The sequence below is a fragment of the Dermacentor albipictus genome, chromosome 1 (assembly GCF_038994185.2).
Source record: "Dermacentor albipictus isolate Rhodes 1998 colony chromosome 1, USDA_Dalb.pri_finalv2, whole genome shotgun sequence".
NCBI lineage: Eukaryota > Metazoa > Arthropoda > Arachnida > Ixodida > Ixodidae > Dermacentor > Dermacentor albipictus.
The window spans coordinates 497320571-497336123 of record NC_091821.1 but is presented as its reverse complement, the minus strand read 5'-3'; the positions used below and the strand labels follow the sequence as shown (position 1 = coordinate 497336123).

The 15553-nt window shown below is 43.7% G+C and overlaps 1 protein-coding gene across 3 annotated transcripts in view; it reads right to left on the bottom strand.

Annotated features, from left to right (window-relative positions):
- Positions 1 to 14121, bottom strand: part of LOC135908814 (protein-lysine N-trimethyltransferase SMYD5-like) — a 61208-nt gene extending 47087 nt beyond the window's left edge. Inside the window, exons 1-2 of one of the 3 annotated variants that reach the window (XM_065440649.1) lie at positions 13964 to 14121; positions 7836 to 8087 (exon numbers count right to left, since the gene is read on the bottom strand). In XM_065440649.1, the coding sequence (XP_065296721.1) occupies positions 7836 to 8087; positions 13964 to 14020 (309 nt within the window). In that variant the 5' untranslated portion in view covers positions 14021 to 14121. Of the gene's footprint in view, positions 1 to 7835; positions 8088 to 12965; positions 13102 to 13963 lie in introns of those variants that run through there. The other 2 variants (XM_065440651.1, XM_065440650.1) reach the window with 2 other exon arrangements.
- Between the last annotated feature and the right edge of the window lie 1432 nt (positions 14122 to 15553).

Sequence of the window (15553 nt, the reverse complement as noted above, 5' to 3'; positions counted from 1 at the left end):
TTACTTTGTCTAAAATTAAATACACTTAACATTGACCGTAACATTATCTCGTGGATTGAAAACTTCTTATCCAATAGAACACAATTTGTCTCAGCTAACAATTTTGACTCTTCACCTTGTCCTGTCAGTTCCGGGGTGCCGCAAGGTTCCGTTCTCGGACCTTTGCTTTTTCTCATTTATATTAATGATTTGTAGCTGTGTATTTGTATTAACTGTGTAGCATCCTCCATAAGGCTATTTGCAGAAGATTGTGTAATTTACAGAGTAATATCATCAAATTCTGACACTCTAACACTACAATCTGATCTAGACAAGGTAACTAACTGGTGCGACACTTGGAAAATGCGACTTAACAGCCAAAAGTGCAAACTAATGAGGATTTCCCGCAATAATGCTTCATCTAACCTATCCAACTATCACTTGAAGAACTCTGTACTCGAAGAAGTCAGTTCCTATAAATACTTAGGCGTCCACATAACATCTAATTTTTCCTGGCAAACACACATAAACCACATCACTAACAATGCTAACCGCACGCTTGGTTACCTCCGTCGCAATTTCTCTATGGCACCCGCTAACTTAAAGCTACTTCTATACAAAACACTAATACGTCCTAAGCTTGAATATGCCTCTTCTGTATGGGACCCTGGCTTGGATTACTTAACAAATGCCATAGAATCTATACAAAATCGTAGCGCGCGGTTCATTCTTACTAACTACTCTCGGACAACAAGCGTAACATCTATGAAGGCTACTTTAAACCTCCCTCTCCTCTCATCCCATAGGAAGTTAGCATGCTTATCACTGCTGCACAAAATTTATTATTACAATCCGAAATTAAAATGTGAACTTTTGTCCGAACCTGCATATATATCATCTCGTACTGACCATCGGCATAAATTGAGCGTTCCACACTGTCGCACGAACCTATTTTATTATTCATTTATTCCTAAACTACCCATGAATGGAATCATCTGCCGGCCTCAATTGTTAACATAACCGATACATCTGCTTTTAGAACTACTATTGAAGAATACTTTTGTTAATCCGCACTTTCTAATTTTTTTTCTTGTTATTATTATACCCTGTTATCTGCACATGCTGTATATTTAGTTCCACTCCCTTCTGTAACGCCTTCGGGCCTTGAAGGTACAATAAATGAAATGAAATGAAAAAGGTAGTAGATTTATTCTTAATTTTACTTTTTCATTTAGAGAAAAGCTGCACCACAAACAGGCATTATTGCAGGATGCATAAACCAGAATAAAACATAACAGAGTTGTGTAAGAACAAAAAAATTGCCACAGAAAAAGGCAAGAAGTACGAAAGCTATGAACAATATTCTAAAGAGAATAACAATATCTGAAATAATGCTGCACTAAGAGGAAGAAAACTGGGAAATCTATTTACAAGTTATGCAGAGAACAAAGGCACAGCAGCCAAGTACCTAGTGTCTTTTCCAGAACCAAGCTTGTGCTGTCTTTATTTAAAGGGGCCCCGAGGCATTTCTTGAACACAGTAAACAAAAGAAGTGAGCGTCTGTTGATGAGGCTCCTCTGAACATGTAAGCCAAATATTATTGCACTGCATGCAGCAAGGAATTTACTGTACAATCTCATGTAAAAAGCATTGGACAAATGCTTGCTCTCGCATACGCAATGTCGTCATCAAAAGCTGATTGAAAACAGTTGGCCGGCCAATGCTGTTTGATGATTTTACAATCGTGAGAACATTATCAGTCTATAAGACATAATTGATAATTTTTAGTAAAATAAATAAAAGACGTATATGTTTGCGATCTCAAAGAGAGAGAAAAATATTATATGTTTGCGATCTCAAAGAGAGAGAAAAATATTTCCATCTTTGCACTGCGTGTAGCTGCATCTCCTGTGCGTGGCGTCCAAAATGGCCGCAGCATGATTCGTAGCATAGTCTACTATGGCCGCCAAAGGATGTTGCGACGACGAGCCCTTGCACCACCCCGACACTGAACTTTTGGCCGGCGCTTTCTTTCCTTGGCTTCTCCAATGTGTAGCATGCAGCGCGCTAGCAGAGCCAAAATGCCACAGGAAGCAGGGTATCGTTGTGACGGTTCTACTCGCAGTTTAAGGATTCAAACATTTTTGTGGCGTGAGATTCATGGAACGACAAATTTTAATAGTGAGGCCATTCTAGGATTAGTTGAAAGTGTTTCAGGGTCCCTTTGACGTTGTGTACAGCATAGCAGCATACCGCATTTACTCGCATAATGATCGCACTTCTTTGTCAAAAATATTGACGCAAATTCAGGGGTGCGATCATTACGCAAGTTAAATTTTCCGCGAAAATAATTTTTTTTTATCCCACGTTTGCTGCGGGATGACAAGAGGTTAACAAGCAGGCGGCTGCCACTGTAGCAGTGCGGGACACCAAAACAAGTATGGCGGGCAGCGGAACAAGCTGAACACGCTAAATGTGATTTTTGTTCTTGTGAGTACATTACGCGCATCGAAGCAGTTTCTTCCGTGTCAGTAATGAATAATATTGTTAATATCGGCAAGTTTGTGACAATAACACAGCCATGTCCGCTTTGAGAGGACAGAAGCAGAGATGGGCTCGCGTAGCTGCCAGTGACATAGAAACACATAGAGGGCATGCTGTGGAAACCGCGACATTTGTATTCAATACTATCCTAATACAGCACGTTTCCACTAAGGGTGGGCGAATATCTTAGCTGTGTTACAAGCGTCGGTGAATGACTAGGGTACACTTCTAACATATCTGTGCAAACATGGCCACTGTATTTGCTGCTCGCGATTTGTTGCGTGCCCACGAGCGCAGATGAGAAGAATTGGAAGGCGCCTTTTTTGTTGTTGGCCAAAACCATTATAAAGGCTACAAGTAATAAAGCCAAGGCAAGTTTAGTTGTAGCCTTTTTTTTCATGGAAGTGTGGAAAGTGATGAAGGGATTGAAATGGGGCATCTGCTTAAGAATGTTGGATTCGTGCAGACCGCTTGGCATGCCTTCAAGAGCCGTTCGCGTAACATTCGACAGATGCTAAGTGCGATCATCATTAGCTAGACTTGGCACATGACATATCGCTGCGACAAGTTCAAGGTGCGATCATTATGCGAGTGAAATTATTATGCGAGTAAATACGGTAATGATTCATGTGGGACCGCCGAAAATCGTTCGTTATTCTGAAAGGTCATTATAGTGAAAGCCCCAAAATTAACCATTCCCCCTATCAACGCATCAGTTCATTAGTTGTCACCATTTTAGCTAGCCACAAAAACAGTGCTATTGGCTCTTAACCCGCGCTGTTGCTATTTTCCATAGATTTTGCTGCCACGCACCACCGAAGCACCGTATAAGAGTAACGCAAGCAAAGTAGACGCTAACGTTGAAAAAACTACTGACAAAAAGCAAGCTCCATGTTGCGTCCATAGTATGCGGTATGCCTTCGAGAGTTGTTCGCGTAGCATTTGACGGATGGTAAGCGCAATCATCATTAGCTAGACTTGGCACATGACATATCGCTGCGACATGTTCGGGGTGTGATCATTACACGGGAAAGAAACAAAATCAAATTTTGACGACAAAATTCAGGAGTGCGATCATTATGTGAGTAAATACAGAAGCATGGAAGTGTAGTCCCGGTGCACCTCAGGTAGGGGAAGACTGCTGGTGTTTTGGGTGGCCAACATAAACATCAAAGGAAGCCTCAATGGGTTGTGTGTTAGGCACGGCTGAATAGATCTCGTAGGTTAAATATGTCCCCTGGTGGAGAACCCGGTAAAGACCGGAGTATCAAGACCGAAGTAGTGTAGTTCCGAAAGGATGATTGTGCAGAGCAGAGACCATTAATGGACAAGGTCATTGGGAAGATAGTGATGATCCCAGTGACGATAAATGTGCCTCTGCTTATTCTGGGAAGCACAGAGGCAATGGTAAGTGAGTAGACATGTCTGTATGGTTTGGGCGAAGACATTATGGGCGTACTATAGACAGGGCAGTGAATACAGGATCGCCGTTGTACAGCAGATAAAATGCCGAGTAATCTACAGTGTAATTGCAAGAGGAATTATATATGAGTGTAACCAAAGGGAGAGCAGCGCTCCAGTCACAATCGACATAAGAAACATACATGGGGAACATGTTCATGGTGGTTCGCTTAAGCCACTCAGTAGGACCGTTCTGTCTGCAGATGGCACATAGCAGTAAGGTAGTGTTTGGTGGTGCAGCAATGGAGTAGGTTGTCTGAAGCTCTGGATACGAAATAGTGGCCCCTGTCGGTAAAAGGTTGACGAGAAGGGTCGCAGTGAAAAATGATGCCTTGCAAAAGGAACTCAGCAGAATCTGCTGTGCAGAAGGTTATGAGAGCTCTCGTGATCCTAAATCAAGTTGTACAATTGGTGGCATGGAGTCAGATGCAGAGACAGGTCAAAGAAGTTCTACACCAGCACAAAAGAGCAGTTCTGACGGTACATCAGAGGTTGAAATCGACAAGCAAGGAGTGAAAGTGGCTCCTTGCAGTGCTGATATAAGTTTCAAAAAGTGAAGTAGCACTATAGTGATCAGTATAAATTAGGCCAAAGGAAGAGGTGCCAAACACTGCAGTGCATGCAAGATACCTCAACATGACCAGCAGTTGGCACACCGTGTAGCTGGGAGACCAGGCTGGCTTCAAGAAGGGATACTCTACAATGGATCACATGTATGCCATCAATCAGGTAATCGAGAAATCTGCAGAGTACAATCAGCCTCTCTATATCGCTTTCATAGATAACGAAAAAGCATTAGATTCAGTAGAGATACCAACAGTCATAGAGGCATTGCATAATCAAGTAGCACAGACCGCTTACGTAAGTACCTTGCAAAATATCTACAGAGATTTCACAGCCACCTTAATTCTACATGAGAAAAGTAGGAAGATAACTATAAAGAAAGGGGTCAGACAAGGAGACAGAATCTCTCCAATGCTATTCACTGCGTGCTTGAAGTAAGTATTCAAGCTATTACACTGGGAAGGCTTAGGAGTAAGGATCGACTGCAAATACCGTACCTCAGCAACCTTCGGTTTGCCGATGACATTGTTTTATTCAGCAACACTGCAGACGAGTTACAACAAATGATTGAGGACCTAAACAGGGTGAGTATAAGAGTGGGGTTGAAGATTAATATGCAGAAGACAAAGGTAATGAGGAATAACCAGGCAAGGGAACAAGAGTTCAGCATCGCCAGTCAGCCTTTGGAGTCTGTGAAGGAGAACATTTACCTAGCTCAATTAATCACAGGGAACCCTCATCATGAGAAGGAAATTAACGGAAGAATAAAAATGGGTTGGATCGCGTATGGCAGACATCGTGAGCTCCTGACTGGAAGCTTACCGTTATCAATGAAAAGGAAGGTACACAATTAGTGCATTTTACCGGTGCTGACATATGGGGCAGAGACTTAGAGACTGACAAAGAATCCTGAGAACAAGTTAAGGACCACACAAAGAGCAATGGAACGAAGAATGCTAGGCATAACTTTAAGAGACAGAATGAAAGTGGTTTGGATCAGAGAGCAAACAGGTATAGATGATATTCAATTGGCATTAGGAGAAAAAATGGCACTTGGCAGGTCATGTAATGCACAGATTACATAACCGTTGGACCATTAGGGTGACAAAATGGATACCAAGAGAAGGGAAGCGTAGTCGAGGACGACAGAAGTCTAGGTGATGCGACAAAATTATGAAATTTGTGGGTGCTAGTTGGAATCGGTTGGCACAGAACAGGGGTAATTGGAGATCGCAGGGACAGGCCTTTGTCCTGCCATGGACATAAAATAGGGTGATGATTATGATGGTGGTGATGATGATGATGATGTAGCTGGAAGAGAAAGTGGGTCTCTCGCATAGCGAAAGCTATGCAGAGACCCACTTTTAAAAGTTTATTTCTTTCACTATCTTTTGTGCGACAGAAGCGAGCGCATGGCACAGGTCACTAGGTTGTTGGCGCTGAGTACTCACATCATGTGCCCGCTTCTGTCGCAGAAAAGATGGTCTCTTGACAGGTTAACTGATAAACATGTGATTTCTTTGTCAGGTAGTACAACAGATGACGTGCTCACAAATTTTTCATTCTACACTGCAATTCTGTCGGCCTCAATAAATTCGCGTGTCATTTGTTTATGTTTTTTGCTAAAACTTCACAATTATAATTTTCAGAACGGCACCCTTACTGCTTACAGTGAACACCTAGACAGCCACTGATGGCTCTAGTTACATTGTAATGATGCTTGCAAAGTCTCTCATATAAACAACAGCCGGTCTTGCCGATATAGACCTTTCCACATGTCGAACAGATGCGGTACACAAGATTCGCAATACATGAAACCAACGATCACTGATGTTTTGTGCAAGTGAACCATACTTAGTTTTGCTGCTTACTCTGTTACACAATTTTGACTTGTTTGGTGCGGTTAATTCAACTCAAGTATTCTGGCACTGGCCAATCTGCTTCACATTGTGTGAAAAGGTGTGAAAGTAAAGTATTTCGGTGGTGTTGCAAAACTATTTTGTTTTCGCAATTGCTTCTTGCTCGTTTGGAAGGATCTTTTTTTTTATTTCTTTCATGATCTTTTGTACGACAAAACCGAGCGCATGACGCGCGTTGCTAGGTTGTTGGCGCTGAGTACCCGTCAGTTATAGAAATACAGCAAGGGTCAGAGAGATGGGCTCACAAGCACTCTGTATCTTGGTGTAAACAGCCGGTCTCGTAGGCAATCATGTTCAAGCTTTCTTGAAGGCACAGCGCACAGCGACCAAGTAGCGGGGTCCTTCAGCAACGAAAGCCAGGAGAGTGTGAATACTGTAAGTGAATGACCGTATAAACAAGTGCAAGATTTTTCTATTGCACAGAGAAGTGCAAGTCCCTTCCCCACGGTGTTGGAATAATTATGCTTGACTGGAAAAAGTAAGTGACTTGTATATGCAATCCCACAGTCATGCTCTCGCTGATGCTGGCACAAAATGACGATTCCTTGACCACTGGAATGGCATCAGTGCGGACTTCATACACCAGTGGCGAACTTCATAATTCATCTTTCACTGATTGTGGCTATGAATCAAAGCAAAAATAAACTCCATGACACTTTGTTTAGAGCCGTGTTAACGATAATATGTTCCAACTATGGAAACTTGCGCAGCAAGCCTGGTAACAAGAGATGTGTCTATGTTTAAATGTGATGACTATGTGGTAAATGAAACAGGTAACACAGATTGTAGCAACAGGGTGCCCTGCTGTAGCAATGTGTACTCTACTATACTGTGCTGATAAGTCAGCAGTGCCAGGTTCAACTTGCACACCAAGTTGAATTTTTCTTCAGGTTTTGACGAAGGAGCCTGGAAGGGTTTGGTATATATATGGCACTAATGCTGCACTCAGACGGATGATACCTGTTCAACACAGAAAGCAGCTGTGAAGATGAAAGCCCCATGATGTATGTGAGGCACAAAGTAAAGGAAAGGTAGAAGAGAAGCAACAAATGGTAGGCTGAATTTGGTTAGAAGCACCACGCTGCTGGCTCAAATGAGTTCAGTCAGCAAGAGTTCTAAGAAAATTTCATTTCCTTTACGGCAATGCTTTTCAGTGATTAACTAATTATTAATGCTCTTGTATCACTGTGTTGCTATCTTATGCAATGTATTATAAGCACCTTGTTCACAAAACCGTTTTCACTCCCCCTACAACCAAAAGTAATGCTCTTTGGGCCTTTATATATAAGGAAACAAGTAAATAAACAAAACAAGTAAATCTGGCAAGATAGAGGCATGCAAGCTGTACTCGACCACGTTTGCACAAACCTGGCATCCGGGGCAGGCAATGTGCTCTTGGACACGTGTTGCGCAACAATCTGGATGTGGGAGCCTAAGCTGAGACTTGGCTGCCAGGCGCCGTGCATTTGCCTCGGCCGTCTCGAGGGGCCGCATGCAGAGGTCGCAGGCGGCATACTTGCACGCTCGGTTCCAGGCCAGCTGGGAGGACGTCACAGGAAGCTCTGTCAGGACAGCCTCACCCTCCGCAAAGTGCCTCACCGCAAAGAGCCGCTCCCTTGCCTGGAAAGTAGCAAGACACAGTGTGATCATAACAAGCATTTATTAAGATTAAGCCTTTGTTGCTGGGTGAAGTGGTTATACAGCTTCCCATGTTTGATGGAAACAACCTTTAAAAAATTTTTTCTGCTTGCTGCTGTTCCATTTTACCTCACATTTTGAAACAAAGTTCCAAGGATTGGGCCCCATTGTTTAATAAAGCCCTCACAAGCTTTGACGATCAGCTCACGTGTGAAATCATGGAAGTTGTCCACCATTTGAGAGAAGAAGGCCATGATATCTTATTTGAATGGATACCAGGTGATTGCGGTATCATTGGAAATGATACCGCAGATAAGGCAGCTCGGACATCAAACAAAGAGGACCACTGCATCCCCATTCCTCTGTCAAGAACCGACGCTGCGAGACAACTTTGCATTCTAGCACACATGCTCTCCTTAGCAGAGTGGAACACCAACACACAAGGCGCACCAGAATGCACAGACTAAACCCTTCACTGCAACTCAGACTTCCGGCCAGACTGCACCGACGCAAACTGTCTCTTCTGTGTTGGTTGTGGCTGGCAGTTGCCTTCACGAAAGCTTACTCAGCACTAATTGGAATGGCTGATATTCCTACACGTGATGTTTGCAGATGCGAGAACGTTGACCACTTATAGTGCCGCTGTCCTCAATTACAAGTACAAAGACAATCTTTGTCCAACGCATTGAGAAAACTAGATGACCGTCCTCTCGGTGAATAGACAGTACTAGAGTCCGTCCCCACCGATCATCTGCTCAGAAGGCAGTGAAGGCGCTTTTGTGCTTTCTGAAAACGCCTGGTTTATACGAGCGGTGCTGACTCAATTATTGTCTGTGCACGTCTCTATACTCTCTCTCTCTTCTCCTTCTCCCTTCTACCAGCGTAGGGTAGCCAACCAAACTCTTGACTGGTTAACATCCCTGCATTCCTTATATCCCCCTTCTCTTTCTCTCACAAGCTTTGCTTGCCTAGTCCATCCCAGAAGTCTGCTGCTGCAGATACATGAACTGGTTTTGAAGCCTGTGAACAGCTAGAAGTGAGGGCAAACCTAGCAAACAATGATACCAAGTGTTCTATTGTGCAATATGGATGGACACATAAATGCGACCATGCCACAAAGTCTGCATGAGAACAAAACAGCAGTAAATTCACCAACCTAACTGCACAAAGGTTCAACTTGCACACAAGAAAACAGAAGGACTTAAACTTGTGTCCAAGTTCTATTTTCATGCTGTTATGTTAATTATGCCCAACAAACTAGCCAAAACATACACCCAGCTGTAAATGCTAAATCTTCTTCAAATGTTATCTGAATTATAAGAGGTCATTGCACTATACCTCACACATATGAGAGCAGCATAAGACAATGTTTAGAAGAGATGTCGTACTAAACCTATGCCAGTATTCTAGAACATTCAACAGCCTTCCTAGACTCAAGGAAGTAGACAACAGTGCTGTCCCTCGACAGAAATTGGTCACTGCACTTCCTTGACACCCCATGGCAATTGTTCAGAAGCATAGTGTCTGTTTTAGTCGAGCAGTTTTAGTCACGGTTCAACCCGGAGGAGTAGAGGAAGAGATTGGAGATGAGGCTCATTTGAGAATATGGGGATTAGTGCGTGTCCAATTCCCCCCTTGTGTGTTTCATTTTACTTCTGCATGAACATGTATTGAGTGCCCAGCAATGCACATCAACATAGCTAGTATGGGCTCACTGTTACAAGACTGCGAAATTTGCACAAAGGAAACATGATGGCAACTACAGCAACACAAATGCTCATGCGTGATTCTCATGCTCTACACTGTGAACTTTCAGTGCTTCTTCAGCAAGCAGCATGGAAGGTTCCTTTCTCTTGGATTCTTAGACATAAGTTGTACAAAACAAGGCAGACATCATATAATAGGTTCACAAAGACTACAAGTTAAAGCTGCAACACTAATTGCATTGGATATACTGTATAGCAACATTCTAGATTCCTGGTTAAAACTAATAGTGTGGTGAAGACAAAGGCAAGTTACACAACATAAACATTAGCCAGTTTGCTTGCACTTCGGTTCACGTACTACGTGACGCCAGTGGTTAAAAGGATGTTCTACATCTACCAATATGGCCATGAATAGAGCCGGTTAACACTCCCATGATCAGATCTCGTACACATGCACAAACAGCAAGAAAGTGAATGGAACGGCCACTGCTGTAGCTCTATCACATGCACTATGTGGAAGATGTGGGTTTTGGTCCCACTAGTGGCAATTCTGTTTTACAGTGAAGCTGTTAGCCTCTAGTTGGTCGGGATTTTTCATGGCGTGCTCACCCCAAAAACGGCAGCTAGAAAAGGGGTTTGCATTCGAGTTTCCACATAACAGAATCATGTTATCTCATTTCTTCAAATTACAATCCAACGCTATCCTGTCTGTAGGTTGCATGTAGGCAAAAAAAATAATGCAAGAACTTTTAAGAGAGCCAGCTACAGTGATTTTATTAGCATGGTTTTCTATCTGGCAATTAGAGTACTCCATTCAGCTGTAATAGTCGCTGATGAACTCCTTTCGCCAAAATCTCCATTTTACTTCCTTGGTGCAAGAGAGACCGCTTGACATGGAGTGCAGCCCCCTTGACATAAAGACAAAGGAGTTAAATGGAGTTTGCAGGTGCCCGTGTAACGGGGGACTCTCTACAGGTGCACTAAATGAAATTAAATGTGTTTTCAATGAAGTGGGGCACTATGTCCTTTGAAAACAAATCACAATATGCCTGCGAGCCTTGGGTTAAGCCCCCTGATATGCACTTTCACACTGTGTGAAAGTCTGATATGAAGACAAAACTCATACATTGGTATGCTGGTCCAAACGTGATGCAGATGAAGCAGAGAAAGTATGACGAGAGAGAAACAAAGAAAAACAAGAAGGTTCACCTGATGGACATCTGGTTGGCTTTGCTGCAAGGTGGAAGAGGAATGAGAGATTGAAGAAAGAAAAAAAGGAAAGAAGAGGAAGGCAGAAGGAGATAGTTCACTCGCACATTAGTAGATGCAGAGCATCTATGTAAGCATCTCTTTAAGTCTGCTGGTTTTAGAATAATTATTAGAGCACGCATAGCTTTCTGGATCGATAAAGGGCAAGCAACCAGGATATTTGCCTCTGTAACAGGTCGATCGTCCAATTGACTGAGCGCACTCCAAAGAGGATGGCGATCAAAGCAGGTGTAGTGGCAGAGAAGGGGCTCGATGTTCTTCGCATAGTTACAGTAGACGTATAGAGGAGAATCAGCCATTAAAATAAGGAAGAAGTATGGATTTGTGAAGGCTGCATGTAGTCACAGGTGGCACAGCAGTGTAGTGTCACACCGGGGAGAATGTTGTAATCATACCAGCAGTGATGGATCAAGCAAGCATAATCGATGTTTGAAATACTCCATAGTTTTTAAAAGCCAACATGATGTAGCGACGCAATTTTTCGAAGTTGCCTGCCAGTGTCTGTCCTTAACAGTAGCATGAAAATGGTCTGTACTTTATCATAGGCTGATCTAGCAGCTTCGTCAGCAAGATGGTTGCCGGAAATGCCACAATGACCAGGCAGCCACTAGAAGATGACCAGATCTTAAAGCCACTAGATTGTCAAATACAATCGATTATTATATAAATAAATAAATCACTTTACCATCGTAAATTGTAAATATGTTTGAAATGAAACAAATATAGTCATCCACCCGATAGTAGCATGCAGCTACAACTGAAACCTATACGGATTCGTGGGAAATGAAGCTTCAGAGGTGAAAAAAAAAATTTGTCCTGGACCAGAGATCAAACCAAAAACCAGCACATTTCCAGGACAGTCACTCGACCATGTGAGCTATACAGGATGCTATAAGATCGCAGCACGAGGGTGAATGAACAATATATGGGAAATCAGTTCTGCTGAAGCCTACAAGGTGGAGGAAGGTTCATGAAAGGGAAAAATGTCATCTGCCCGACTGTAGCACGAAGCTACAGCAGGGTGGATGAGTTCGCACAGAGTTCGATCCCCAGACCAGGATGAATTTTCTTCAACTGCGAAGCTTTCTTTCTGAGAAACCCACGAGGGTTTCTTTTGTAGCTTCGTGCTACAGTCAGGTGGATGAAACTTCTTCCTTTGATGAACTTTCCTACCTTGCGGGCTTCTACAGAGCTGATTTGCCATGTTTGGAATGAATGGCTCATAATTCAAACGGCACAGTGCCACCTGAAGGTTTTACAGAGCTGCTTTAGAATTGTGGAACACAACTCACTTATATGATGATTCCTGCTGAATATATTTAACAGTAGCACAAAGGGTGGCACGTTCTGATTCCGTGCACATGGTCATATGTGGCTGTCACGAGTTGTGACCTGGGGCCGTATTCTGAAACAATCCACTTCGGCGATACTCTCGCCTCAGCCCCGCCTTCGCCATCTGTGATCACTGATTGGCTGTTTTAGCAAAATCGGATGAGCTACGTCATCTGATTTTGCTCAGCCAGCCAATCAGCGCACACCTGATGGTGAAACTATCGCCGAGGCAATAGTATCGACGAAGAGGATTGTTTCAAAATATGGCCCTAGATGAGCCAGAACAACAGTGGCCATTGCGTTGGCATATTTAGCTGAACCACCTGTGTAAATGTGAACGCCATACGCATACAATTTGTGTAAAAGCGACAAAGTAACCTGCTTTAGAACCTTCAATGACATCGGGCCCTTCCACGTAATCGCTCATATTTGGAGTTGCACTTGATGCTTCTGCATATTCCACAAGGTAAACAGTGAACTCGCAGCAGGTGAAAAGCTCTTTGGAAGCGAAGGCTGGTGATTCCCTATAGTTATTGAAAATGTAGCACCACACCTCATTGATGAAGCAACTCATGGAAGTATGGTACTCCGTTGAGTGTCATATGTTGTGTTGAGGCCCCCATCCTAACTCTGCAAGGATGGGGGCCGCTCCCCTACAGCACCTGAAAAGACTGGCATAGCGCAGGCTTCCGCAGCCAAGCAAATCGAACATGCCACGTTTTAGGAGCCAGTAGCCACAAGTAGCCATCTAAATAAAATTATTGTTTCCCAGGAACGTGTCCATATTTTCCTAAAATTTTCGCGTGTCCTTACGTACGCGACATTTTCCAAACTCGAAATTTTCGTAAAGGCACGCTTAAGTAAAGGCCTTTACAATAAACTATACTTCGCTTGTGGGTAAAACTAAACATTTTTATTCTCTAAATTCCGACCCGTTATGAACCGGTTCGAACTGTTATATTCTTGATCCGAAGCAGAACCTGAACCGAACCGGGAAACATGCACAAGTCTGAACCTGAACCCGAACCGAACGGGAAAACTTTTCGGTTCGGCACCATGGTTACGGCTCCGCGTCTGTCACACAAGTCCGTGCCATTCCGAAACATCGGCAAGACGAACACGACACCGCGACTGCGCGCAGCGCGCCGAACACGTTGTAAACTCTGTAGCAAAGCCACTAAAGCTACAGAATGGCACGATCCGGCAACATGGCAATAACGGTGCCTTTTCAAATTGATCCCTTCCAGGAGAGGAGAGGAACACGGCACCGCTAGCGCCGCATTTGTGTCTCATTACAGAACAAACGACCCTAGGAATATATACACACATATACATATTGTTTTCAAACGCGATGTTTCATCGAAATTCGGCCTTGAAAAGGCAAGCACTGAGCCGACAAAGTATTTTTTCAGAAGTCTCTTTCTGGTAACGTTCAAGATGCTTTCTCGGCTGCACATGTAACAATAGCGGAAACAACACGGCATGACAAGGTCCGGCGAAATATCTTAATCCAGCGGAGAATCCAATACACTGATAAGAGTAAGTTCGTACCCTGGATGTGTCCATGTGACGTACTTCTACACCCGATGAATGGATCACCGTAGACATGATGTGTAATCCTCATTAAATGCCGAAAGCGAAGTAACGTTGCCACCACCTTGAGACAACACGTGGTACTGTTGGTCTTGTTTACAGCGGAACAAGCCAAAATGAAGCACCCCGATTTTCGCATTTAACAATCTTGTCGTTGTAGATTGTATTCACCATCAATTACAATTGCTAATTTGTCATTCGCAACGTTAAAAGCTGTGACGGACGTGAGAAGTATTTCTGAATTATTTAAAGGAGTGAAAGCGTTTCCTATCGAGTCGTGATTGTTTGTTACATCCACTGACGTAGGATGGCAGTACCCATAGGCGTACGTTAAAACCCCTCAATCTCCCAAAGTAGCGCCATTCACTTCTCTCCTCCTCCGCTCGGCGCGGCCTCGACGGTGGCGCCGCCGGCAGTGGGCCTGCCGTAGCAGACGACGGCTAACACGCTACGGGAGGAAATCTGCGGAAAAGTTCGTTCGAGTCCTGCGGAGCAGTTTTTTCAATCTAGATCTTGCTTTGTCAGTCGGTAACTGGCCTTAAGAATGTCGTGTCGGATTTGCCGGAAGAAATAGAGAAAAGCACCATTATTCAAGGCGTATTTAAGGCGTAAAGCGCGCGCACGTTGAAAGTTCGTGTTGCTGAAACACGACACAAGCACGCGGTGTGCTCAGACACGCGAGTAATTACCAGAGTTTCAGGTTTTGACAGCGCGAAAGTATGTGCACGTGGTTTCGTAGGTTAATTTACGTACCTGCAGGATGCTTTTGTTCGGCCGGCGCGTGAGAGATTCCGACTGTCTGCGGTCAGCAATGCCTGGCAGCAGGGCCGTTTCTGTTCCGCGCCTTTTACAGATGTACGTAGCTCATGCACAGGTTGTGGTGGCCATGAGCAACGTTTTCACACATAGGCGGTATAGATAATTTTAACAACTTACCAGCATATGAAATCGTTATTTATTTATTACAGTGCAAATGGTTAGAATTTGATAGAAAAGAAGGAAGGAACTTGATGGGACAACTGGAAAGAGGTTCAGAAAATAATTATCCCCCTCCCTCATTGGCACCAGCAACACTTTTGTTGAAGTGCTAATTTTATCTCTGTATACTACGTGCGTCTGTATTCTTTTGCGTTGTAAGTTTTCACAAGGAAGCAGTGTTGCGTTAACTGGAACAGTCAAGGCACACAAGACAGAAGAAAAGTTGATTCTTGGGTTTTACATCCCAACACCACGATCTCATAAGGCACGCCATAATGGGGGCTCTGGATTAATTTTTTTTTGCAGCTGGGGTTCTTTAACGCACCCCCAATGCACTGGACACGGGCCCGTTTTGACACGGGCGTCAAAAGAAGAGGTTGGAGGAGCCGTGTCACTTAACAAAGCCGCGCGTTCTTTGCCACTTGCTCGAAGTCAGCCCGCCCGATCTTGTGAATCCACACTTTTCTTCGTTTTGCGTTGCGCCCGGCGGATGGTAAAACAAAAAGCTTTTTGCCGTCACTGGGTCTGTTGTGGCAACCGTAGGCGCAGCAGCACGGCATCGCAATTAAG